General features: G+C 46.3%; 1 protein-coding gene across 1 annotated transcript; it reads left to right on the top strand.

Annotated features, from left to right (window-relative positions):
• Positions 1-267: 267 nt before the first annotated feature.
• Ckmt2 (creatine kinase, mitochondrial 2) lies at positions 268-26,168 on the top strand. The gene is made up of 10 exons (XM_006980479.4): positions 268-411; positions 15,787-15,958; positions 16,660-16,858; positions 18,168-18,263; positions 18,696-18,917; positions 20,150-20,235; positions 21,250-21,373; positions 22,217-22,351; positions 24,530-24,655; positions 25,908-26,168. The coding sequence occupies exons 2-10, from the start codon at positions 15,807-15,809 to the stop codon at positions 26,025-26,027; spliced, it is 1,260 nt and encodes a 419-aa protein (XP_006980541.1). The 5' UTR covers positions 268-411; positions 15,787-15,806; the 3' UTR covers positions 26,028-26,168.
• Positions 26,169-27,651: the final 1,483 nt, after the last annotated feature.

The raw sequence follows: 27,651 nt of genomic DNA, 5'->3' as shown, positions 1-27,651 counted from the left end.
CCCCTTCTCCCCTCCTAACAGGTAGTTTCTTCTGTTGGCCCTTGTACCCCAAGCTAGGACTGCCCTCCAGGTACGACCAAGCTTCCTCTCAGAGCAAGAACTGTCTGCAGACCCGGCTGGTGGGCCAAGTCAAAGGTCTGCCTATTCAAGGGAAAGGCAGACAGTTCACCGAAATGGCAGGTTCTAGAAAGGACGCCTGGCCCAGTGGCAAAAGAGTCAGGAGCCGGCCTTCAAGGACACAGCCTGGGGGAGCCAGCGTAGCTGGAGGTCTGAAGCGGGATTGGTGGAGGACTTGCCAGCCCCACCCAGCACAGTGGCCTTTTCTAGGCTGAGCCCCACGGGCTCCTGTTACACTTCTTGGCTGTGTGCGTGCAGCAGGATCTGGATAGGACAGACTCCTCCAGCTTCAAGGTCAGTGAGATGATCAAAATGCTTGAGTTCTCCCAAGAAGGACAGTGCTAGCTAGAGCCAGTGTGGTGAGCCTTAGCTCAGGAGACCCCCAGCCACGGAGGAAACACTTACTGGGAAAACCGTGTGTGGGCCAGAGAAAAATGGGAACTTGATGTACCAGTAGGATCGCCCTTGTGTGGAATCACCTTTTCCCCCGGGCATGAGCCTGGGTAGCTCAAAAAGGGGACCCAGAACGTTAGCTTGCAGTGCCCCTGTTTCCTAGTAAATTTTGTGGAATTTTGACCCTGAACTCAGGATAGTTTAGATGGTATGTTCCATTCTCTAGTAGTTTGCTGGTACCAATAACTCGTGTCTGGGAGTGTTTTTCCTCAGTTGCATCAGATGCGATGCCCGGTGGCTTGGAATGAACTAGCTAGAAGATTTAAGCTCCTTGAGGCTCTCCAAAAGAGCAGAACAGTTACTAACGGTCCAGATTCCACTTAATGGCTAATGCTGCTGCCAGAGACTCACTCTTGAACGTATATACCAATCATGAACTATATAAAGCCCCATTTTTAGAAGGAAAATGAAAAATAAGCTTCAAATGGCTAAGTGGCAGCCTGCTCTTTACTTATTTGCTTGGCTCTTGGGGGACAGTCATTATCAGCCCTGCCCTCCTCCATGACTCTGGAGGCTCTGCTTTGAATGTGTGGAGAGCGGCACTTGCCCAGAAAACCCCTTTGTTCTCAGTGCTGTCTTCCGGACCTTCCTCAAGCACAGCCAGGTCCTGGGGACCAGCACAATGCTCCTGGCTGGGGGCTCTAGGTGGCAGTCAGTACACTCAGGACAACGCCATGTTAGTTAAACTGTGTGCTTTCCAGGAGGCTGCTTTCCCCACAGACATCTTTCACTTTCTGTTGCATCTCTGCCCTTCTATTTTCGTGGAGAACATGATGTCAGAGGGGGCAGAAAGACCGGCTGTTCCTGGACTGACTGGCCACTGCCAGCTTTTGTAACCCTTGCGTTCCACACATTGCGAGGCACCTTTTAAAAATCCCTTGTGCTTGGAGCTGATCATACCTGTAGGCTAAGGTATGCAAAGTGTAGACTCTACCAGCTACATGATATAACCATGGCCTCAGGGCATGAACTGGGGACCCGGGCAGTCTCTCTAAAAAGGTAGCAGAGGCAGAGGCAAGAAGCAGGAGTTGGGGTTTGGAATGAGGAGGTATGGGCTATCAGAGGTAGGATGGGGACTGAGTAAGTCTGAGACGGATTCAGTCTTCACTCCAGAGGCCCTGAGTCTCCATCTCTGTCACAGTACAGAGGAAGGTTCATTTGTCTTCTTTGAGGTCACACGGAATCTGTGTCTGGCGTTCTGGGAGTTCTTGTCTGTCGAGCCAGGTACCTCCCACAGAGCCAACTCTGAAGGTGACTGTTGGAGGTCACACGCACCCCTGCCTGAAGCGGCAGAGAAGATGACATCCCACTCTGTTACAGCTGCTCAGAGGACAGGGTGGCCTTTAGGTCCCCATTCTCTTGGAAATGCTTTCTCTTGACAGACAATTCTTACAAAGATCCCAGGCCCTCTTTACAAGTGGGGCTGGGAAAGGCCTGTCTCTCTGGGAGGAACCCCATGTTCTCATGACTTCCTATTTGCTGAGTCAGACAGAGAAGCCCAAGGGTGCCCATTAAGGTTGACCTTGCATCCTGCCGTGTAAGGTAATTGGACCTCTTCGCTGTCTTACAACAGGAAAGTCATGGCCTTTCCTTCATGACTGGCATCATTGATAATTTGCTCAGAAAATCCTGTGATGTTGGGATAACCACCCAATCAAGGACATCCTCTGTTTTGGGGTGACTGTGTATTGACAGCTGACACGTGGGTCCCCCACTACTCCCTAACCTCTACCCTGGCAAAGCTCAGACAGATGATGTGGTGAAGAGCAGGACCAGAAATAACTCTGAATCAGCAGAAAGGCACACGTGGCCTTCACCTCAGGATATCCAGAGCAAGCAGAAGCTTCAGGGTTGGGGTAGTTCATGACATTACAGAGCCAGAGAGAAAATTGGAAATCTGGGACCATCTGGGACAGGAAAAAAGCCACAGCTCCTTGGCACCCTGCCTAAAGTGCTTACTATGGCTTCCCTTCTTTAATATAGACAGCAAATGTAGGCACAAACATGAGCCCAATGTCCGTTGGCTTAGTTAGGCTGTGTCTTTATACATTGCACCCCCCACACACAATTTCTCTGGCTTAGAGCCCCAAAATTTGATCCAACTTTACCCAAATGCTATTTAAAAACAAGCTTTTCAAACCAAGAACCATAGAGCTGTTCCAGGTTAGGGGAACAGATAGGCAGCCTCTCCTGGTAAGAGCTATAGACCACCTCTCTGCCCTCCTCTTCTATCTAACCCCATGCGAAGGGAGAGAGAGAAAGCAAGTCCTTGCACCCTCTAAGAAAGGCAGGGCTAGAGCGGTGACCCTAGCTAGGCTTGGCAGGCCCACTGAGTGCCTGGTGTCAGAGTGGAGCATGCACAGAAATGCCTGGAATCCTGCACACTTCTGCAGAAGCCCGAGGAAGGGAAGAGAACAAGATTCACATGTCCTGGGACGCAGTGAGGAGTCACATGCTCCAAGGTGACAATCCTGTGCCTTGGCACAGTTGTGGTGAAAGTGTTTCTGGACTCTTGGAGTGACATGGGACATGCCTAAGTCCTGAGCTTACGAGAGCAATTCTCTTCCAGCCAAGGCAGGACAGTAGGTGAGGTGCTGGGGTCCACGTGAACCTGGGTCAGAACTGGTGATAGAGCCAGCTTCAGGTAGAGGCCACTTGACTTCCATTCAGCCGAATAAAGCCTGCCTGGCAGGAGTGTTGCAAAGTCTAAAGGTATTTGTCAAGTCCCTGGCACCACTAGGCTCAAGGAGGAGCTCACTACATGTTAGTGGGAAAAGAGAAGTTTGGCTGCGTAGGCAGGTCTCGGAAGCTATTTCTAGATAAAATGAAGAACCCCAGCATTGGATCATAGATGGGAAAGATGAGGCCCTAAACCACAAGGCCAGGAAGCTGTTGTAGACACTACCAGCACCAGGATCTGGGAGGAGTGAGCCCATGTATGTGGTGAAACTCGTTTTGTGAGCCTCATGCTGGAATTCAAAGGATGATCAGCAAATCTTAAAGAATACGCAGTAAGCGTATTCTGGAATGACACCTTGTCCTCAGAGAGGTGAATAAAATAAAACAATTAAATGAAATGCCTAAGACGATTTTTGAAAAAGTTGAAATAAGTAGGCTTTCAGAGGGAGCATCCAAGGCTGGCTAGGTATCTGGGGTCATTGAGGCAGCAGTCTCGGGAAGGGAGTGGAGAAGATGCACCCTAAGGTGTCACGGAAGGACCTCCACTTGCTTGGTGCCTGCTGCTGCAGCCCGCTCCTTCCTCTTTGCCACACCAGCCATAGGAAAGGAGATGTGAGCCTCCCTGGACGACATCGGTCTTCCTTCACATAGTGGGGTTGGCAGCTGCCTGTTCTTGGGCAGCCTAGTCAGGACATACTTATGTCGGGACCATGGGTGCAGAGGTGCATTCAGGAGTCAACAAATAGATGTCTGGGTATTTTCACACAAATGACTGTATGCTTATTACTTTCCTTTTGAAATCATGAATGCAGATGTGCTGAAGCGATCCTTTCCAGGGCTCCATTAGGAGAAAAATGAACAGCTTGACACCTCCAAATACATTGCTGTGGACTAACCCTTTAGTGCTTGGCGAATAACCTTCAAAACCACTCTTGATGCTTATACAAAGCAAAAATATATGCTTGTATGTGTGTGCATATATGATGTACTGCTGTTACAAAACCAGAACTACTTGCACTCATTCCTGTGAGATGCTTTTTCTCTTTTTCGTCTAGGAATGAGTCATAAAACATGTGTCTAGGTAAGTGGAGGCTGCAGAGTGTTCTGTATTCCAAATACACGCTATGACACTTCTCCTTCTGATGGGCGGGTGGCTCCTGGCTTTTTCACACTACAGACTTGCACTGAGGATCCCTCTACCTCTGTCCTAATGTTCTGGGAGCTTTATTTCTCCTCCCAAAGCATGATGCTGGGACACTGAACCTGAGAGCTTTTGTGTTGATGGCTATTTCCTGCTTCCTTTTCCAGACTGGTCACAGCACTTTCCCAGAGCTGTCCAGGTGATTTTCAACCCAGCCAATCAGCCACCCAAGACCCACAGTCAGTGGCAGATGGGGGTCCCTGTAGGTGTAAGGGCAGCACTCACTTGTGACCTCTGGCCTCCCTCATGAACCTCATCCAGACTCAGAAGGATCCTTTTCGTATCAAAGGAAGGTGCCACTCTGCCCTCTGGCTTATATTCTGCTCAGCTGCCTTTCTACAGAGGTGAATCGGGTCAGCTAAGTATGCCACAGCCTGCTCTCTAGCTCTGGGATGACCTAGGTCAGGGAGCAGGCCAGGAAAGTCCCCATGGACTGAGTGAGAAGGTACCAGGGATGCAGGGAGAGAAGGCACTCAGTGGCAGGTTGCAGACATGAAAGTGTTAGAGTCTGGGTGGATGCCCCTGGAGGACCAAGTGCTCCTGCCTAACCAATTGTCACATCTAGGGCCAGCGGAACTTCCTCAAGAGAGAAAGGAACTGAGACTCAAGGCTTTATCTTCCTGAGCAGAACCAGGGAGGGGCTAGGTGAGCCGGTGAAAAGTAGGGTACCAGACTAAAGCATCCCTGTGAAGAACTAGATGTGGCTTTAGCGAGGTGCCACAGTTGCTCAGCTCTGACCTTGCCCTGCCTCTGGGAAGTCTGGGTCAGCAACTTGCGCCTGCTTTAAGAGAAGGGCCTGCACATCCTTCCCTGGAATAAAGTCCTCTTTCTGATGCTGGGGTGTTTGCTGAGGTGCAGGAAGATGTTCTCACTCTCTGGGAAGCATCTAGAAGTGGCCTTTCATAAATAGTGCAAGGGGATAGCGGCAGATGCTCACCCTCGCTTGGTCCTGAGTGAGCCCCAGGCACTATTCTGAAGACCCAGTGTGGACCACTCCCTTACTCCAGTCTTAACATTTCTATTTATCACTAATGTTGGAGAAAACTAAGACAGCCTTTTTTTTTTTTTTTTTTTGGTTTTTTCGAGACAGGGTTTCTCTGTGTAGCTTTGCGCCTTTCCTGGAACTCACTTGGTAGCCCAGGCTGGCCTCGAACTCACAGAGATCCGCCTGCCTCTGCCTCCCGAGTGCTGGGATTAAAGGCGTGCGCCACCACCGCCCGGCTCCTAAGACAGCCTTTAAGGGCCTTTCTGAAGACAACAGGTAATGACTATTACAAAAGTGGGCTCAACCCCCAGGTCTATTGCTCCAAGGCCTTTGTTCATATACTGCACCCTTGTCAACTCATGGTCATGAGCTCTCTGTCTCTACAGGTGATCACTCAGGGAGGCTGCTAGGCAGGGAGTTTGAAACACGGTAGTAACTAGACAACTACCAGGTAGTAACTAGATAGTCTTCCCCGGCAGGTACAGTGGCCTTTCAAGTGAGGGATGCTTATACACTCATTATAGAATATTTGAAAGAGCACATTCCCTCTGGAATACCTCACAGGTCTCCTGCTTTCAATCACAGCATCTTTCCTCCCTCGCAAAGCTGCTCTCCAGCCAGAATCCTCACTGTGGGGCATGGCTCCACGTGAAGTCAATCACTGAAGTCAGAAACGGGGCAACCTCCAAGATTCATTCACACTCTTCATGCTCACACCTAACTGGCCACAAAGGCCCTGGGCATCCTGGGGATTCTTCCACTTCTTCCCAGGAAGCCTCCTCTTTAGCTCTGATCTGATTTATTGACTGCATTACTCTAGAACTCATTGCCTGGTTTCCCTGTCTACAGATATTTTTCCTTTCCTCACCAATTTTATCAAGCTCACCATAGAAGTTCCATTATGTACCACCCATGCCTTAAATGCCAAGATTTGTACCAAGGGTGCATTTAATCCTCACAACTTCTGGGAGGTAGAGAAGCCCAGATTTTAGGTCCATTTTAAGTCTGGAAACTGAGCAGTGTCTCTCACACCATCTATTAGTCATTTTTGATCCATAGCAGACCCACTGATTTGTAAGATACAATAAAGTATAATAACTACTAGACAAACACATGTGAAATGTCAGCTGATATTAAAAGCACTCTATCAAAATGTTATAAACACTCTATAAGTATTCTATATTTCCATATCATAAATGACTGATGACAGTCCATAGAACACTATTTGGCAATATTGGTCTGGTATCAACTATCGGTCAATTCACTGAATTGTCTTCTCTATCTCAAACGCTGTGGTATCATCTCACCATGTGCAGACTTTCTGAATCTGAGTCTCCCTGGTGCTTTCCTCTAGTTATGTCCACAGTACTGGTCCTGCTGTGGACCTGCCTGTATCTGCATCTCCACCTGCCTCCTGTCCCATCTGCTTGCTGTCTCTCCTGGCCCCACCTCTGTGCATTCTATTTCCATTGTCTCCAAAGCGCCCCCCCCACGCTTGCTCATTTGGGAGAATGGCAAAGATGCTCACCTCCTCCAGAAAGTCTTTCCTGTTCCATCAGGCATTTGGGGGTCTCCTCACCTCTTAATTTTTACCTTGTCATTTGGGTTATAACATTCTGCTTAACAGTGGTCTATCTCCCCCTGAACTCCGACAGAACTTTTGAGGTGACCCCAACATCTGATACCAGCATTTATTCTTTAATATTTATTGAATATGTGGGTAGATGGAGTGATAATATGAAGGAGTGATGGAGGGATGAATACATGGATTGACAGATGGACAGATAGATGAGATGGATGGAATGATGAATGGATAGAAGAATGGATGGATGGATGGATGGATGGATGGATGGATGGATGGATGGATGGATGGATGGTTGGATGAATGGATGGGACATATGGCATAATTCTTGGGTCTTAATGGAATCTCTGGGCATAAATTCTTTATTGGGTGGTTTTTAATGTCAATATTCAGACATGGCCCTCATTTTTGAAGTTTCTGTACTGTCGAATTAAAGAATGTTGTTACAAATTACAGTTTTCCATGGGGCCATTGATGATAGCCACTACAAATTCTAGGCACAGCAGTCTCCATTTAATTCAACATTTCAAATTCCAGGCAAATGGTCTCTTGTAGGCTCCCTGCAGAGCCAGCTTGCTTTTGTGACTATGATCCTGGATGTCGTGACCTCATCCTTAATATTCTGGACCTAGACACAGAACAAGGGACATATTTATTCTTTTTATTCCTTTCTGTAGCACTCAGAGGTAGGTTAAGCTTGATGTTGCTGAAGACAACATCTACCTAGAAGAGGCCTAGAAAGCAGTTGTCTAAATTGACACAATGGTCTTCTGCTTCTGCTCATGGCTGTGGGGGTGTCTATTCATGGGTCCCATTATATTTTTTCATCAGTGTGTGACACAGTACCAGTCTCTAGGAAAAGGAGGCAAGGGATGCCGTAGGATGGTTAACATTTGACAAGGTCTCTCACACAGCACAATACCAGGCCATGCCATCTCAGAGCTCCTTGACACTCTGGTCCCTTATCACACAATTCCCAGAAGAGGACACAGGCTTAGAGTATGGCCAGTGAAGGCAGACATCTGTCCATGAATCCCGGCACTACTCCTTGTAGGCCGTGTGGTCTCTGTTAGTCTTCCTCAGCTTCCATCCTCTGACCTGTAGAGCAGGGGTGTTAGGCATCTTATGGGATTGTGAGAGGTTATGAAATGGGATGGTACCCATCAAGCCTTAGGACCATGTGTTTAGCATATAGTAAGGGATACATAAGAGTTTCTTCCTCCAATTTAAGAGCCACTGCCATACAGTGGATTGTTAAAATTTTCCAGCCGAATGAGTTTTTAAAAAGCCACGTCTCACCTGTATTTACTGTTCTCCCCTCCCTCTCGCGATGTCGTGGCACACTGTACCTCCAGCAGTGACTTGAACCTCACAGTCTGCTGACAGTCTTAGTCTGTGGTTCATAGTTTTCCTGTGGAGGGAGCATCCAGGACTACCCTCAGACTCTGTGTCCCCTCAGGACTGCCCAGAACCATGTGGAGGTGCAGGTGGGCCCATTCTTACCCTCCCTGTCTTTCTGCTGTGGAAACCCTGGGGGAGAAAAAAATCCGCTTTGTATTCCTGAGTGACCAGTGACCAGTGAGGACAGAAAGCAGCTAGACACCCAGCAGCTCTGGTCCTTGGGGTTCATCTCCATCCAAATACACTATCATGGTTTTCACTGTAAAAACCCGCCAGGAAGAGCAGGATGTTCACTGAAACGAGTGACTGGTACAGAATGGATACTTGGGCCAGTTGCTTTCATCTTCGTTGTGTGACCTTGAACTGTGAAAAATCTGTTTCTGAGTTCCCTGTTTTGTGGCACGGTATAATCTACCTGTTCTTGGAGGCTGCTGTGGGAACCAGCTCTTGAAAGTATTCTCTCTAGCTTTGCTTTTTTATGTTATCAACAAATGAAAAATATTATAACTACTATGATGTAATACAGAATGTGTTGCTCCGGGGAGCAGAGAGACCCACAGTGCTGTTGGTGTTAAAGAGGGCCAAAGGAGAAAGCGTTTCTATACTGCAACGAAACTAACTGCCCTGGACAGCCTACCCTAGGTCTCATGAACCCACTCAGGCATTTAATGGGAACCTATCAAGTGTGTGCAGGTGGATGTGAGAGCCAAGAAAGCTGCCTCCTAGCCCTGCCTTCACTGGAGGTATAGGGCTGGTTCTGCATGATTCCTCACTCTGCCTACAGCTCACCTTGGTCTTACCTCATACTCAGGCACACAGTAGAGTTGGGGAGACATAATAATATTCTCTAGAGCAGAGGGAAAGAGCGCTCCCTCCCATTTTTTTCCTTAGAGCATTTCCGTTGGGAAAATGTGCCATAGTAAGCCACGTCTTTGTCTCTTTGAAATGTATTGTAAGGATTTTGTAAACAAGGTAGAGTAGGTTACACACATATAAGGTCCTCTGAAGGCGGAGTCAGGAGGATTGTGAATTGAAGACCAACCTAAGCTACATGGAAATACCCTGTCTCAAAAAGACAATGAAACCAAGTAAGCCACCAGCCAGTTTTGTGACCCAGAAGCCACTGCTCTGAATGTAGACCTCAAGGAAAACCACGGCAGTAATAGTTCCCTTTCTCAGTGAGAAGATATTGTCTTATGTAGGTGCTTGGCTCTAGAACTGTAGACATACATGATGCATAGAGAACAGAGAAGATTTACCTGTTCTTTGGATTGAAACAAGTAGCTAACACTCATGGCATCCCAATTCTGAAGCGACCTTTGGATGAACTCTGTAGGACAATGGTGCCACCAAGTCCTCTTCTCTGTGTTTCCTTGAGCACATGCCTATAATGGATCCTGTCTGTACCTAAATCTCCTGCCTCCCCAGAAATTGTCTTCTGCGACATATAGGAAAGCAAATTAAAGCATTATTACTGGATATGTATTTAACCAGTAATGCATGTCTCAGGGCATCCACCAAAGAGATTCCAGACAGAAAGGGATCCCATTGTTTTACAGAGCTAAGCAGACAGAATCCATTCGATGATGATGATGATGATGATGATGATGATGATGATGATGATAAAAAGGAAGGAAGAAAGGGGAAACATACACACGTATGCTCTGCTCTCTTGGAAAGCCCATTTTCTGTGGGATAGTCTTTGCAGAATCACTATAAAAACTGCTGAGGATGACTGTGGTAGTACCCAGGAAGCTGACAACATGTTGGGGCTGATGGTTAGAAGTCTGGACTTGCCAGCATGGATAGTGGGCAGCTCCTAGACATGGAAACCAGGGCAGGGGAATGCCAAGAACAAGCCTGCCATCTCCTTTGTTTGTTGCTGTGGGCAGTGCCTCAAACTCTATGGTGAAGGGGATGCAAACTAGTTTGGAAGAAGGACATGGGATTCAGGGGTAAGAGATTTAAAAATGAGAAATTCTTAAAGCAAAGTGTCCCAGCTAGATACAAAAGCACTCATGGAAATGGATGTGGCAAAGGACCTGTCCTTACTGCTGAGTGACACCTGAGCAGGAGACACCCAGGAGCCTGGTGAGATACCCGCCTTTTGAAATTAGACAGACTGTTGCATGTGAGCACAGGCATGGGTCTCTATCAGAACTGATTAGCTCCAGTAGCTGCATCCTTAGATGATTTGGTCCTTGTGCAAACATAGTACAGGACTTTCACAAGACAAGATGCTAGCGGTTGAAGACTCCACGTGGCTTTTTGGTGTTATCAAAAGTCAGGAAGCATGAGATTAAATGAAATTGTCACCTGGTAACATTGCAGCTTGCTTTATAGTCAAAATACTGATAAAATATATCATAGTAAATGAAAAACAGTAACATAGTCATTTATTATCAAGTATTCCATCCTGTCAATCATTGTGTATGCTATGCTTTTATATTCGTGGCAGCCCAAGTTTGTTTACACAAGCATCACCACAAATGTGGCCATGATATGCCACACTATGTCATGACATTATGAGAAATACTCCATCACTAGGCAACTGGAGTTGTTCGGCCATAATCTTAATGGCCCGCCATCCTATCAACCACTGTTGACCAAAGCATCCTATGTGGGGCATGACTGGAAATCTATAAAGTTAAGGAAGGGATGCTTACTGATCATCTAACCATGTTCAAGAATGGTAACTAATAGAGAAAACTTCCTGGGCTTGAAAAATATACCCATCCACAGGACCATACAAAAAGCAGGGATTCCCTAACAAGGGGAAACATACAAGAGTTGAGTTCACTAACAGGATGAAAAGCACTGTGAAGCCCAAATATAAATGAACAAGCAGCCTGAAAGTGCTTTGGGGACTAAGAGAGAAAACCAACCCATTGGGCTAGAAGGAAACATCTTTTATGGAGGCTGAGGCACCACATGGTAGCCCCATGAGACCTGGAATACAATAGACACCAAAGTCCTAATTGGAAGAGCAGTAAGAAGCCAAGACTGATGATGCTTTGCCAAGACAGCTCGGCCTAGTTTCCTGCACAGGCACAAGAGTGCAAACAACGAATCAATATTTATAAGTAATATCAAAAATTTAAGGTCACAAACGCTCTAGAGTCAATCTGAATGCCAGCCTGGCAACTGTGCCCTTAGTGACAGTCTCCCGTGACAGCCCCTGAGTGATGTACGCATGAAGTGTGTGTGATTTTTTGAAACAGCAAAAGCCATCTTGCTCGGTTAATATTTAGTCCTTTGTTAACCTTTTGTCTTGTTTCATGATCTGGATGGATTGAGACCCTGGAGGAGATGCATGAGTCTCTGTTGGTGATAATGGGGTTTTCTGCATCTTCTCTTGTACAACAAAGGCCAGCAGGCCACTTTTTACTAACAAAGGTCAAAAGAGAGAGAGAGAGAGAGAGAGAGAGAGAGAGAGAGAGAGAGAGAGAGAGAGTAACCCAATGTAACATGCCAAGGAAATCATAAGTAACTGTCACATCTAAGCTCATATTGCCCACTCTTCCCACCAAATCCCAGGGTTCCCTGGTGTGAGCTTCCATTACTTACCAGGAGTGAACATCCTCCATGCAGTCTTCCTGTTTGTCTGCCCTGGTCTTTACAGGGATAGATGTTCTGACAGTGCTAAAGGTCTTGGCCTGGCTGCAATGCCACCAACCCTTTCTGTCCCAACCAGGTCTGTCCAGCCTCAAGGCCTTGGCCCCTCTGTTCTCTTTGTCTGAGCAACCTTATTTGAAACAGGCATCCTGTAAGATCCCAGGAATAATATCTTGCCTGTTTCCTGCATCTAGCTCCACATATCATTGTTGTATTTGTTCTGTTTTTTTTTAAAAAAAAAAAACATTTATTTAACTTATTTTATGTACATTGGTGTGAAAGTGCCACATCCCCTGGAACTGGAGTTATAGACAGTTGTGAGCTACCATATGAGTGCTGGGAATTGAACCCGGGTCCTCTGGAAGAGCAGCTGGTGCTCTTAACCACTGAACCACCTCTCCTAGATAAATTAGGAGCCCCTGAGGAAGGCACAACATTTATTTACTTTGTTATCTTCACTCTACTGTCTACTGTGGTGCCTGGCACTTAGTAACCCCACAGTCAAGAGTTAGTTCCTGAATGAATCTCAAGCTGGACTTGCTGCTGGACTAAGAAACCAGAGCTAGGCCACCAGGAGTCCCAAGACAGAATCAGGAAAGACGGAGTTATCCAGTTCACCAAAGCTTGAACTCTATGCTCAGTGTCCAAGGAACTGAAGCCTGGGATCTTAGGTTTCCTTCAGGGCTGCATTGCTTGTGACCGTCAAAGCTGCCCCCGCCACCTGCATTAGCGACACAGACCACACACTTCGTTAATGTCATATTGGAACTCTCAGAAGTAAATTAGACCTATTATTTCCCAAAACTAAAGTCTGGGTGTAATGCCATATCGAACAATTATGTTTTGATTCAGATGCCCACCTATGTGCCAGCCTTTTAGGAAAGAAGGCCTGTGATTATCAGTGGCCACCAGGCTCTTCATGTAGATCATTACTTCCCTGTCTTCCTAACACTGCTTCTTCAGAGCCTCCTTTTCAAAAAGCCTCCTACCAGTGAATTCATAAACAACTAAAAGGAAGAAGCCCAGGGTAAAGAAAATTGCCTCAGCTGCAGGCATCCACACACTTCCTGTCAGCTTAGGGGCAGCATGTCCTGCCTTGTGCTTGGGCCCTTGCTGCCTAGAAGGCATTCGGTTAGAACTTATTTTGCTTTGCTAAATTTACAGTAAATCTCAGTGTGACAGCATTGTCCCTCTGCTTGGGAAGCAGAATTGGGACTGTGATGGCACAAAGGTGTGTTTTGGTATTGCCAGCTGCACGTAAGGGCCAGGACGCCTTAGCACATCTCTGTGTCCTTGACGTTCTTGAAGATACTGGCAACGCTGAAGCTCTGTAGAGGGCAAAGAAGTGGATGTGATAAGGTCAGTGTTCAGCCATTACACGTCCCTAGGACAACTTCAAGAAATGGGTGATTTGTCACGACAGTTTTGGAAATGTATGCCATCGTTAGGCCGGGGAGAATTGTGTATTGACATTAACGTAGAAGATAAGGTGTTCAACAGGCTGATTTCCCAGGCCAATGTAGGAAAACAACTTCATAAATGTTTAAAGTCTTTGATGCTTAGTCAACAAATTAGAATTTAGCAGAACTTTCCTTGGAGAATCCTACAATTTAGAGACAAATTTAGTTCCCAAAATTCAATCATGGAAGAAAGGTGATGTCAGAAGGACAGATAGTATTGTGGTGCCACACCCTCCATGAGGTTCAGGCTTCTCTGGGTGACTCGGGCGTTCAGCCATAATGGTACATACCAACAAGCTCTTTGGAACAACCAACACACCTAAGCTTGCAGCGTCTTGCTGTAAAAACCCAAGAGCCCATGCTTTCCTCATTTGGACATCATGGGAACCAAGCGGTGGGAAAGGACTAATCAATGCCTCTCTTTGGTGTCTACTCAGAGGCCCCCACTAAGTACTCTTGCCAGGTAATGCTGCAAGGCTTGACCAGCCTTGTGACTTCTGAGCAGCTGCAGGTCCAGCAGGCTTCCTTCTGTGCATATTAAATACTGACTTTCCTGGTTTGTTGAGAATTATATAATTACAGATTAAGATTTATATACATTTTCATGCCGGGCGGTGGTGGCGCACGCCTTTAATCCCAGCACTCGGGAGGCAGAGACAGGCGGATCTCTGTGAGTTCGAGGCCAGCCTGGGCTACCAAGTGAGCTCCAGGAAAGGCGCAAAGCTACGCAGAGAAACCCTGTCTCGAAAAACAAACAAACAAAAAAAAAAAAAAAAAAAAAAAAAAAAAGATTTATATACATTTTCTTTGTTATCTGCATTTCAGGCTGCCCTTCACGGCCATGTTCTTTCTTGAGTATTTATTTTAGTAGCTCCTTTGTAATTGACTTGTTCTTTAGCTGTATTTTTTCATTCTCATGTGAAATGAGTTCATTGCCTCTTTATCTCTAAATATATTATTTCCGTGGGTTTATTATTGCAAAATTAACTGATATTCATAATTTTCTTATAGGTGAACTGTCTTCTTTCTGCTCTAGTATATTTGTGTCTGGTTGAAAGCATTTGCTTAGGGATCAGTTTCTTCAGGGTTTAATCATATTGCATTATGCCTCATGTACTTTATCAGTTCTGGAAAATTCTTGGTCATTTCCATTGGGAAATCACTTCTGTTTCCTCTGGTGTCTCTTCCTGTGACCTCAATCCAGTTTGTATTCAATTTTCCCATTGTAATTATCAATCATATTTCCGAATCTATGTCTCAGATTTTCCATTTTTGTCTGCTTCTCTGTGCTACATTCTGGGTATTTTCCTGGGGCACACCTTCCAGTTCATTTATTCTTTCTTCAGCTGCATCATTTGCAAAAGTTCAATTCCATTATTTTTCAATTTTTTTTTTATTCTTTGGTTTGTTTGTTTAGACAGGTTCACACCACATAGCTCTGGCTAGCCTAAAACTCACTGTTCAGACCAGTTGGCCTCAAACATGATACAATTCTCCTGCCTCTTACTTCTGAGTACTAGAATTATAGAAATATATATATATATATATATATATATATATATATATATACATACATACATATAATTCTGTTGTTATTTTTTCTCTTTTGTCTCCTTATTTGTATCTTTTAGTATGGTTGTTGATCTTTGGTTGAGAGTTTGTTGTTTAATCTTAATCTGCAAGAATCCAAGACCTAAACTAAATATGACTTTTTTAAAGAAAGATTTTGAGTCTGCTTTGCTAGAAGCCAAGGGATGGATGTTTGTTAACTTTGAACAACTTTATCCCCTTTCAGGGGGTCCTAAACCAGAGTGGAAGTTTGGGACACCCCATCCGCATACTGCTGGCACCTCAACCTTCTCAGCCAGGAGGGCATTTGCTCTTAAGATAACCCAAATGTGTTTTCTTGTTTCTTTGAGCTCTGACACAAGTTTGTTTGGGGTGTGTAAAGTGGGACAATGGTCCTCAGAGAATTTCAGTACTTCTTAGAAGTTCAGAAATCCATTCTATTCAGGGTCTAGTTGTATGATTGAAAAGTCTAAAAAGTACTTGGTTTGTCTAATATATGGAAATAGATAACTTTTGTTGATTTTTCTCTGTAATTGTGTGAGAAAATGATAAGCTCATCCACAAAATGTGAAAGCCCTCATTTTCTTTATTAATGTAAAGAAGCACAAAAGGAAGAGCTAGATAAACAAAGCCAGCAGAAGGGCCGTGGCCCCTGGGGATCGCTTCCTCGCCCCTTGCTCTCCATGCAGCCGTTCAGTGCCTGATAGCACCTCTTTGCTTCCAGACACTCTACCAAGAAGAAGGATGGCCAGTGCCTTCTCTAAGTTGCTAACTGGCCGCAATGCATCGCTGCTATTTACTACCCTGGGAACCAGTGCCCTGACCACTGGCTACCTGCTGAACAGGCAGAAGGTGTCTGCTGATGCCCGGGAGCAGCACAAGCTCTTTCCCGCGAGGTGAGTCCCCCTGGCTTTTAAATAATTCGGAGTGTTAACCAGACATGCGTTCTCTCCTGCTGGAAACGGTCAGTGAGAATCCTCCTTTTTGTTTGTTTATTTAACTATTTCTCTCTCTTTTGTTTGGATGTTTTGCCTGGGTGTATGTCTTTGTGCCATGTGCATGCAGTGCCTGCAGAGGCCAGAAGAGGCTGTCAGATCCCCTGGATAGCCATCTTTACGTGGCTTATTACCTTTAATGTTTGTTTAACGACAAGACAGGTCTCTGTTGTCATAAAGCTTGTCCCGTAGGCAAAGAATAGAGAGGTAAATAGCATTCTAGATAGTTCTGTCTCTGTCTCTCTCCCCACCACAGACCCAAGAAACCAAACTCATTGAGTTTTACCAACACTTCTGGGGAGAAGAGAAATCTGCATATGATTTCAATTTATTTTCTGACTTCCTTTCCTCTTTCCCTCTCTTGCTTCTGTAGCATCACAGGTTTCCTGCTGGGTGGGAACAGGGTGGTCCTGTCCTCGAGCAGCCATTGGCACTGGTTTATCCTAAGCCTGGCTTACTCAAGTCAGGACATGTAGGCGTCTCTATCTAGTGTCCCCTGTGCCCACTGGGCCAGGGGAGCCTGGTTGAGGGTCCCAGAGAAACCGAACCTTTGGTAGCCCTTTCCTGGGGGCTACGGGTCCACAGTCTCTCTCCTCCCACAGCGCAGACTACCCTGACCTGAGAAAACATAACAACTGCATGGCCGAGTGCCTCACTCCCACCATCTACGCCAAACTCCGAAACAAGATGACACCCAATGGCTACACCCTGGACCAGTGCATCCAAACCGGAGTGGACAACCCCGGCCACCCCTTCATAAAGACTGTGGGCATGGTGGCTGGTGACGAGGAGTCGTATGAGGTAAAAACGAGGGCGGCTGGTTCCAGAGGTGGGGGCTACCCGATATGTGGTTGAGGCGCACTATCATGGGGTCTTTATCTTTCTTTGGAGTCAGCTGTTTGCATTCTCAAGAAGGGCTCCAATAAAGGGAACTCTCATAGAACCCTTGGGAATCCTTTCTGGAATTATGAGATGTATAGCTTAGGGACAAGGCTTTCTTTTCCACTGCGCCAGCGTCCCTCCTCACAGACAGATTCGTTGCATGACAGAGCTCTCTGGGCTTGTCAAAGGCTGTGTTGGTACAAAACAAATTAAATTGAATGGTCTGTACTCATCAGAAGACATTCAAGTGTTTGTGCCTGGGTTTATTGGGTGGGGCTGATGGTGTGTCTGTAGTTTGAGACTTATCTTCCTGTTACTGTAGCACAGGCTCCCGGGCTCACCAAGCTTCCTGGATCCAGCCTCATGCTTGGTGCAGAGGTACAGTGTCTGCTCGTAGCAGCACTCAGTACCATACCTCTGTCTCCACAGAGCAGTCTCTTCATTGTGACAAAAGCCTGCAGCCTGACTCCCTCAGTCTCTCTCTTTCCGTTCTTCTGTCATAGAACCAAAGGCAGTTTCTCAGAAAAGGTGCTGTCAACGGACAAGAAGGGGTCATCCTAAGTAAACAAAATGGTGATTCGTTAGCTTACAACAGAGACTCAGACTAACGCTGTTTCTCTGGTCTCGAAGTCCTTCTTTTCACTTCCCATAACTCCCAAGGCTGCAGAGTACTCTGTTATTAGACGTAACTTCTCTTGGCCTTTTTTTAAAGACTACCCATGCCTGTTTGGTTCATGTGGTTGATTTGCTCTTGGATTGGACAGGCTCACAGGGTAAGGGACCCTGGCTTTGTCCTATGGACAGGTGGCGTTCCCCACAGACTCTGTGTTTTGCTTAGAATCTTAGAGCCTGATTGATCTCTTTTGACCACAAAACTTGCTTAGCCCCCAAGCTGGTGGCTTCTTTTAGCTCACAATACGGGGTTTTTAACCACCAAATTTTCTCACCCAGTGTGATAACAGCGAGCTTGGCAGAGCCCTTGGGGTGAACTTGCAGGTGTCCAGCAGCCCTGGGCTCTCTCAGGAGCAAGGTGACTCTGAATGGTTTTCTCTGATGTCTTTTACGTTCTTGTCTACTAGTCTACTCTCATACGCATGTCCTCCGTGGTAGCATGGAGGCTTTCAGAGGAGGCCATCAACCCTGTCCTTGAGGAGAAAAGGGGACAAGTGAAAGCAGAAGTCCTTTGCTCTTAGGTGAACCAGTTTCAGGAGGATATTCTTGCCTACAGGTGTTTGCTGACCTTTTTGATCCTGTCATCAAATTAAGGCACAATGGTTATGACCCCAGGGTGATGAAGCACCCTACGGACCTGGATGCATCCAAGGTAGGCTCCAGCCTCCATTCCTTCTCCCCATAAAAAAGGCTTTCCTGAATCCACAGGCAGAAGAGGGAATCTAAGAGCCCCTACCCTGGTGAGATGTTCCCTGGAAGGTCTAAGATGGTCTACCTTCAGCATATCCGCTTGAGGGCTAGGAAAGGTTAAGAAGGTCCTTTAAAGATGCCTCTAAGGGACAGTTAATTGATGGGAACCTTAATCTTTCCTACAACATCTTACCCCAACCAAAACCATGTACTCCAGACCCCACCTTACTTGACTAAGGTGGCTGCTCCTTAAGTCACCCGGCGGTTAGTCACATGATGCAGTCATGTGATGCTCTCTGTAATGCAATGCCTGAAGGTTTCCAGGCAAGCTGTAGGTCAGAAGACTGTGCTCTGTGGCTGCCTTGCTGACTCTCCGCTCTGCTTCATCCGGCAGATCACTCATGGGCAGTTTGATGAGCGCTATGTGTTGTCCTCTCGGGTGCGCACTGGTCGCAGCATCCGCGGGCTGAGCCTGCCTCCTGCCTGCTCCCGGGCGGAGAGAAGGGAGGTGGAGAACGTGGCCATCACTGCTCTGGAGGGCCTCAAGGGGGACCTGGCTGGTCGCTACTATAAGCTGTCTGATATGACCGAGCAGGATCAGCAACGGCTCATTGACGTGAGTAGGTGATAAACCCCCCGGGGGCTGCTTGGAAAGAGGCTGGACCCACAGCTCTGCCTTGGCCTCTACCCACGTAAAAGCTGATCTGCAGGGCTGAAACCGGCCCGGGGCTTCCACAGCTTCGGCGTTAAGAAAGGAGCTGAAGCTTTAAATCTTGTCAAGCCATGGCTAAAGTCTGAAGAGGAAGCTCCAGTATGAGTGCTGAGCTGGGCACAGGAGGGTGGAGGTGAATGGGGGATCCGCCTCTTGTTATCTATGAACAAATGAGAACAGTTGAGTGTGGAAATCCTATTGGTGCCTGAACATTGATCTCCAGTACCATACCCTAAGAAAACTCTGGAAGCAGAGAGCATCTAGGCAGGAAAGGAAGGTGTGTAACGCGAATAGCTAAATGGTTTTTTATTAATAAGACTGTTTAGCAATTTGTGTTACAAAGGTGATTTCCCTGACTGGTATGGACGGAGCCAGTGGGTGCTGCCTGCAGACACTCATTCCTGCCGCCTCCCAGCACCTCTGGGCATCTCTCTGGCTCTAGAGCAGACAAAACAGGGGGTCCTCTTTGGTTTTGTGAGACAAGGTCTCAGTATGAGGCCTATGCTGGTCTCAAACTCACAGCAACGTTCTTGACTCAGCCTCCCAAGTGTTGGGCTAGGGGTCTTTCATTTCCTCATCAACACAAATTAAAACAGAATGCATTTTCAAAAAGTAATGTTTAACTAAACTCCAAGAAAAGGAGGAAGAAGATTCTGTCATCTCAGAGGATGCAAATTACATGAAACATCCCATTTCCAAACCACACAGGACAGCTACGTAGTTGGTACGCCTTTATGTCTTGATGTGTGTAGAACCAGCCATGCATCTGCCTGCCGTTACACAGCAAACCCATATCTGCCTTAAGCAGCCACCTGTTTATGGGGGAGCCTCCTCCTGGGCGATGGCTTAGGAGCCATTTGACCAACCCTTTCCAAACGTTCTTGTCCCCAGTCTCCAAGATCTCCCCCTTGTTAGAGAGTCTGGAAGGACTCCTCACATCTACTTGGTATCTTGTCTCAGTATGAGTTCTGGGCATTGGTGTTTTCATTTTTAAAAGCTCTCGAGGTGTTCCGGCTTGCAGTGAACCTGAGAAACACTGCCTGAGAGGCCTCTGTATCTGTAAGTTGAAACTTGATCACTGGCCCATGCCTAGTCTCACAGACGCTTCTCTCTGCCCTGTCACTTTCGGCCCACAGGACCACTTCCTGTTTGACAAGCCAGTGTCCCCCTTACTAACATGTGCCGGGATGGCCCGGGACTGGCCTGATGCCAGGGGAATCTGGTACGGATGTGGTTTTCACCTTTTCTCTGTGTGTGGAGAATCTCAGCTCGCCTGCTTCTTCTAACCCGAGGTTGCTGTGAACTGCAGCTGACAGCATGTCCGGCTTGAGCCGAACGGAGAGCCGATTCTATTTGAAAACAGTGTGTGTGTGTGTGTGTGTGTGTGTGTATGTGTGTGTGTGTGTGTGTGTGTGTGTGTGTCTCTGTGTGTGTGTGTGTGTGTGTGTGTCTGTGTGTGTGTGTGTGGTGTGAGATGTTTTAAAAGAGATATAGGGATATGAGCTGGTTTGCATGAATTATGCATGGGGGAAACTATTCAAAAGACAGATACTTCTTATTAGTTAGAGAATCTGCTTGTGAACTTAAGACGAATGAACTCGGAATTAGAAATTAATACTGATAATTTTGATTATCATATTGACAATTGATAATATTGATATGATAAGCCCTCCCTGAATGGGTGAATAGCTACTCAGTGTCTACACATCCTTTCTAACAGTCCTCAGCCTACCTTGGCTTGGTTATCCCAACTGTCTCCAAAGGGAGCTAAGGAAGAAAGTTCACAAGAGGGTAGACAGCCAGGGTTCATATAGCAAACACACGTGTGAATTCTTGGGATGTAGGTAAAGTTCCCCATCCTTGTCTCCTACTTTTTTTCCCCCAAGAAACATAAGCTTTTGGTTGAGCCTCTCTGGAGACAAAACACTCCTAGCGTCAGAGCTAAATGCTACCTTAGGTGAGCTCTTGTCGTCTTGTTCGGGGAACAAGAGGAAGGATTGTATTCTTGTGAGAGTAGAACCGTGTGCAGCATCGTTAACGGCTGGGTTTAGTACTAGTCTCCGTGCTGGGAGGTATCATTATTTTGTGGTACTTGTTCGGGCACAGTTAGGAGATAAGGGCCATCTAGGGAATGGGGAAGGTGAAATGAGGCAATCAAGCTCCAGAGGTAATGAGAATTTTCATGTGTTGGGATCAATGCAATTAACAGTTAGCACCACATTTCTGTCTTCATTAGGCATAATTATGACAAGACATTTCTCATCTGGATAAATGAGGAAGACCACACCAGGGTAATCTCAATGGAAAAGGGAGGCAATATGAAACGAGTCTTTGAGCGGTTCTGCCGTGGACTAAAAGAAGTAAGGTTCCACTAGGGGTTTATAGATATCCATCAAATCAAATCTCTCTGGTTTCCATTTCTGCATATGTATTTTAAATTACTATTATCATGTTATTTCACATGTGTGAGTGTTTTGTGCCCTTGAAGGCCAGAAGAGGGCATCGAATCCCTCGGGACTGTAGGAGCAGATGGTTGTGAGCTGCCATGTGGGTGCTGGGATCTAACGTGGTCCTCTGGAAGAGCTGCCAGTGCTCTGAAGGCCAGAGCCATCTCTCCAGCCACTGTTTTCCATTTTTAAAAAGATACTTTGACAACTTCCAAAGTGGGACTACTTTTTTCTCCTAAGAATCAAATCTTCCAGAGCAGTGCTTTCAAAAAGAGGTAACTTTTCTCTTTGCGGAAGTCTGTGACTCACTGGTTATTTTCTCATTCCTTCCTTAACATGGAGAGGGTATGGTATAGGGTGGGGATGGATAAGTGGATGAAATGGCAGAGGTAGAATCAGGTGGGAGTGGGTGGGCTGGGAAGTGGGACTGGATGGGAAGAAACAGAATAGATTCTCATGGGCTTAATCTGCTGAGAGTTCCTATGTTCTCCTACAGTCTTTGCATTAAAAGGAGTAGCAACTGCTATTTATGGAGAGCTCGGAATCTTCCAGGGACCATGTCAAATGCTTTACATGGCCATCTGATTTAATAGGATCATTTTTATACTCTACAGAAGAACTATCAAGTACAAGTACCACAGCTGCACTACAGTTTCATTCGTGCGCTCTACTGGTCTCTAGCCCTGGGGTCTGGGATGCCCTGAAGGAATAGGTACTTGAGAAGTCTGCCCTCTGTTCATTGCTGGCTCATTGTAGGTGGAACGGCTAATCCAAGAACGAGGCTGGGAGTTCATGTGGAACGAGCGTCTAGGATACATTTTAACTTGCCCTTCGAACCTCGGGACTGGATTACGAGCTGGTGTCCACGTTAAGATCCCAAAGCTCAGCAAGGTAATGACGTGTGACCAGGAGCTTTGTTGGGCCCCAAGAGGATCAGCTCAGATGTGACGACGGCTTTTCAGAAGGTGAAGGAGATGTCGGCGTGCACTCCTTAACCCTGGCCTTTGCCACCTGCAATGGAGGAGGGATGCAAAGGGCGAAGTCTGGCTTAAAGTCCTTTGCATTAGTTAGGATAAAAGGTTCAGGGCCTGTGAAAAGGGGATGGGGCTACAAGAGGAATGCTTTTGAGTCTCCATCGTGTAACTAATCAGAGTGTGGGGCTGCCCTGCTCTGCTCCCTAGGGTTCCTTTCTTGTCCTAACAACTGAGCCTGTGTGAGAATCACCTGAAGGGAGTAATTTAAGGTGTACGGAGAGTGCATGTAGACATGTCCATGACAAGGTTTAAGGTGTACGGAGAGAGCATGTAGACATGTCCATGACAAGGTTTAAGGTGTACGGAGAGAGCATGTAGACATGTCCATGACAAGGTTTAAGGTGTACGGAGAGAGCATGTAGACATGTCCATGACAAGGTTTAAGGTGTACGGAGAGTGCATGTAGACATGTCCATGATGAGCCTGGGCAGCACAGATTGCTAGGCCACGCTTGTGCAATTTTTTCTTTTCTTTCTTTCTTTTCTTTTTACATTTTGTATTTGTATATTTGTGTTTTGTGCAGTGTGGGGAGCCCGTGGGTACACAGTAGAGGCCAGAGGATAATTTCCAGCTTCCAGTGAATGAAGTCAGGTTGTCAGGCTTGGCAGCAAGTACCTTTGCCCACTGAACCATCTCATTGGGCAGAGAATTTTTATTTCTTGCAAGTTTTCAGATGACTCTGAGGCTGCTGATAGGGGCCTTGTTTGGAGGACCACTTAGAGCGTTTTCCTCGTTTGCATAATCACAGTCCTTCTCCATGTTCTAGAATGTGAGAAAAGGAGAGCGCATGTAGACATGTCCATGATGAGGTTTAAGATGTAAGGGGAGAGCATGTAGACATGTCCATGACGAGGTTTAAAGTGTAAGGAGAGAGCATGTAGACATGTCCATGACGAGGTTTAAGGTATAAGAAAGGAAGTGGCACACGGGACTTCCGCTCATTCTGTTGGTCAGAGCTCAGACAGCAAGTAGCTACATCTTCACCTCCATTGCTGGACAGACGGATAAAGGATCCAGACTGGGAGCTAGCCATTTCTGCCAGAGCATACAAAGTAAATTTAAACAAGTTTAGAAAAATGTGCTCCCTATCAAGATAAAGGTATGTGATTTTTTTATTATTCAAAATCCCAGTGCTAAGGAAATGATTGGCAGTGATTTAACTCCATGATTTTAATTATAACAATGAAGCTGGTGTACAGGTGAGTAGTACATACAAAAGTTGGCACCCACATGCAAATATACGCATGTATATTTATATGAAGATAAACGTGGAGTCAAATGCCCCAGGTTTAATTGCTGTTCTGCCAACTTCCAGCTGTCTGACTTTGGGCAAGTTATCTCCTCTTGAGCACTTTGCTCATCTTAGGTGAGGGGGTTGGTAAAGTTTCAATTGTCCCCTACAAGCTCATATGTTAGAGACTTAAACCCCCAATCCACATGTCAATGGCATGTGTAACCTCAGGAGGTAATGAGGATAGCTGGGGTCATAGCTTTGACCTCCATGATGGCGTTACTGGTAGTACAAGAAGAGTGATCTAAGCTAGCACACAAGCTCTGCCTCAAATACGTGATGCCCTCTACAATACTATGATGCAGCAAGGGCGTCCTCACCAGATGCCCCAAGTGCTGGCTCCATGCTCTTGGACTGTCCACCTAGTTGTAAGCCAAAAGTGCTCTGTTATTTGTAACTGACCTGATCTCCAGTATTTGGTATTTCCCCACTCAAGATAACATGTAGCCTTAGCTGGCCTGGAGCTCAATATGTAGACCAGGTTGGCCTCAATATCACAGAGATCGAGCTGTCTGTGCCTCCAGAGCACTGGGATTAAAGGAATGGGCCACCACCCCCTGGACCAGGTACTTTTATATGACACCGGAAAATGGGCTTTGATGGTGTGAAAATAATATCCACTTCATTGGATTGCTGGAAGACTTAGAAGTTCCAGCCAGTGTCCACGTATGCTGTAAATACTTTATTGTTACTGCCCCTTATTACATCTTTGCTCAGTGACTGCAACGATATCGCTTCTCCTAGGATCCACGCTTTTCTAAGATCTTGGAGAACCTGAGGCTCCAGAAGCGGGGCACAGGTGGCGTGGACACTGCGGCAGTGGCGGATATATACGACATTTCCAACATCGATCGGATCGGGAGATCAGAGGTAACGTCTCTCTCGATCTAGCATGGGCTAGTGAGGTCGGCCTAACTGAACGAGGACATGGAAAAGCAGTCTCGACAGCCTGGCCTCCACGTCCTCTTTCCCCACCGAGTCCTGAGTTAGCCTTTCACTACAGTGCTTCTTTTGCAAGAAAAATAATTCAAGAAAGATACACAATCCCTCCTGGGCACTGTAGGCAAGTCAAGGGATCATAGTGGAACTGGTGTTATGGACCAGCCCCCTGAGAAGTGTCTCAGCCATCTTCAGCCACAGGAGCTCCCTTGGGCTAAAGGACAGCAGTGTTTTATCCCCATAGACTCAGAGAAGAGGCAGGAAAATGTGAAAATCCCTCTTGATGCTGGATTTCACTTGCTGAAGACGACATGCTGTCATCTTCATTTCGACATCTTAGATGCTTAATGGTTTCTAATGCTTTAGTTGTAGAGTTCAGACAGTGAAAGAGACTTGTCATAGTTATGTCTAAATGTGTGCCCGTACGACAATGCTGAGGGGCCCCTGCGAGTGCATGGGAACAACAGGCTTGGTCCATTGGTAGAGGCTGTGAGGGAGATGAGTCTGGAGAGCTCGCTTAGGAACACACAAATGACTACTAAGGAAATGCTGGTGGCAAGTTCCACGGCAAGCCATCTCAACCTAGGATGCAGCTGCTGGCGAGAAAAATAAACATGAAGGGCCACTGGGTAAGGTTATTCTCTCAATTCGCATAGCAACTATCAAACATAACTTAGTGTTTTATTGTAATCTTCTAGGAGATTATTATAAAAGCTAGTAAAGTGTCTAAAAGTATTTTAAAAACCATGTATTTAACACAGCAGCCCTCATTCTCTCTCTCTCTCTCTCTCTCTCTCTCTCTCTCTCTCTCTCTCTCTCTCTCTCACACACACACACACACACACACACACACACACACCACACACACACACTATTTTTTTAAAGAGAGGAAAAATACAGGGGATGAAAACTAATGATTTTCCAGTATAAAATTCTCCCAGCAACCCCGCCCTAAAGAAGTCTTGAGAGAAAACCTTAAGCTCCGCCTCCACCTCCACATCTGGCCCCAGCCTCAGGATGACCCCCTCACACAGTGCCCTGATTGTGAGAAAGTCCTACTAAGTGCAATGTTCCCCTTCTTGGGGCTCTGAGGCACCTCCTGCTCTAATTAATTAATCACCCCTCCTTCTCCTTTCTTCATGTGTCTCCTCCCCGTGGTCCGTCCCTCTCTCTCACCGTCAAGGTGGAACTTGTTCAGATCGTAATTGACGGAGTCAACTACCTGGTGGATTGTGAGAAGAAGCTGGAGAGAGGCCAAGATATTAAAGTGCCCCCTCCTCTGCCTCAGTTTGGCAGAAAGTGAATTTTCCCTCCCAGTTTATGAATAATGTGTCTGCTGGTATGACAGACACAAAGAAGTCTCTGCTCTGAGAGTTTTTGTAGACTTGAAAACATGTAAAATTGTAGGTACTGCCATTTTACAATAAAACTCTCCTTAATATCATTGGGTTATGTCTCTGATTTCTACTAATACCAAGAAGGTCAATATGCCCAACTACAAGCAGCAAGAAGAAAAGGTGTTTTAAAATACTAGGGCTGACATTTAAGACCACATAGAGATACATCCAGATAACTGTTCAACTCTCTAGATGTTAAGGCAACCCTGTACAAATGCCCACGGACATCACTGGAATTGAGGAGCTGATACGATCATTTCCAGGAATTGGGGCGAGAGGAAACTCTTTCCTTTGAAAATGGGGGACTTAATCAAAAGGCTATTCCAATGAGGACAAACAGAGGCTATGTGTGCATCAGTTCAGAGCGATTCAGCAAGCAGAGGCATGGGAAAGCTTTGTAGTTAAGAAAAGAGGTACAGGTGTGCTCTGATTGCCGCTGCGGGCAGGGAGGCAGGCTAGCAAGGAGGGTACCCAGAGTACAAGTCTGTGGAGAATATTTAGCTTTACCTGTTGGTGCTGAGTTTGAGCAAGAGATCTGTCCATCATAGACCACATTCTGGTCATTCTGAACTGATCGCTCCAAAGACTGCAAATCGGATTCCCAGACCAGAGCAGTCACTTTAGAAATTGTGGGTGAGAATACTATTGTCCGATATGGCCTCATCATTGTCTGTTTATACAATAAATGTAGCAAAACAATTCAAAGTTTGATATCCGAAATTCTGACAATGTTTTCAGTGTTTTGATTTGAAAGTCAAAGAATACAGAGTCACATCAGCTCATAATGCTTTTGTTACCGAGCTGACTGTGATTGACATCCAGTCAAACCCTGAATCCCCTCAGCCTGCACATCTTTAACTTGGGTATCATTATCCTTTTCTTTCCTGCTGCAATGCCTGTAACCTGAAGGAGGAGGAAGGAGGAGGTGGGAGCTGTCAATCATGTAACAAGTCACGAGACACTGCTCCGTACATGAGACAGACATTAGATTGAGCCACAGAGCCAGATCAAGTGGCATTTTACAGGAAGTGAACACTGCAGGCATAACAGTGAAAACATTGGTGCTGTAGTATAATCTCTTGTCGTCGTCGTCGTCGTCCTCGTCGTTCCCCCCCCCCACACACACACCTTATGCTCCCTGGGGACAAGCCAAAAAGAGACAGTGGTGCTGGTGCCAGTGGGCACTACTCTAACTTGGGGTGACAAATCACAGTGTGGTGAAGACTCCAAAGGGCAAACCACACAGATGAAACCTGAGCCATCATGCTAAGTACCCTGAATGAGATGTGGCAGTGGTTGGAACTAACAGTTGAAGAAGAAAGAGGGATCCCAACCTGGGGCCGTGGCTGGTATTCTCTGGGTGCAGAGGAATACAGAATAATTCTCTGGTAAGGACACTGGCCATACAGCCATATTACTGGGGTACAAGTTCAGATTTTCCCACTCATAACAGTGAATAATTTAATCTCCAGTTTCTTGAGTTTCCTCTGGATGAAATAAGAATGGCTGCAGCTATTTCATAGGGTTTTT

This window comes from Peromyscus maniculatus, chromosome 15 (genome assembly GCF_049852395.1).
Source record: "Peromyscus maniculatus bairdii isolate BWxNUB_F1_BW_parent chromosome 15, HU_Pman_BW_mat_3.1, whole genome shotgun sequence".
NCBI lineage: Eukaryota > Metazoa > Chordata > Mammalia > Rodentia > Cricetidae > Peromyscus > Peromyscus maniculatus.
This window is presented reverse-complemented; position numbering and strand designations above follow the sequence as displayed.

Excerpts from the sequence above, each read along its gene's own strand:
- Ckmt2 (XM_006980479.4), top strand. The coding sequence starts at position 15,807 with ATGGCCAGTGCCTTCTCTAAGTTGCTAACTGGCCGCAATGCATCGCTG. Across the intron at positions 18,918-20,149 it reads ATCAGCAACGGCTCATTGAC|GACCACTTCCTGTTTGACAA; the intron begins GTGAGTAGGTGA and ends TTCGGCCCACAG. Across the intron at positions 21,374-22,216 it reads TCTGCCGTGGACTAAAAGAA|GTGGAACGGCTAATCCAAGA; the intron begins GTAAGGTTCCAC and ends GGCTCATTGTAG.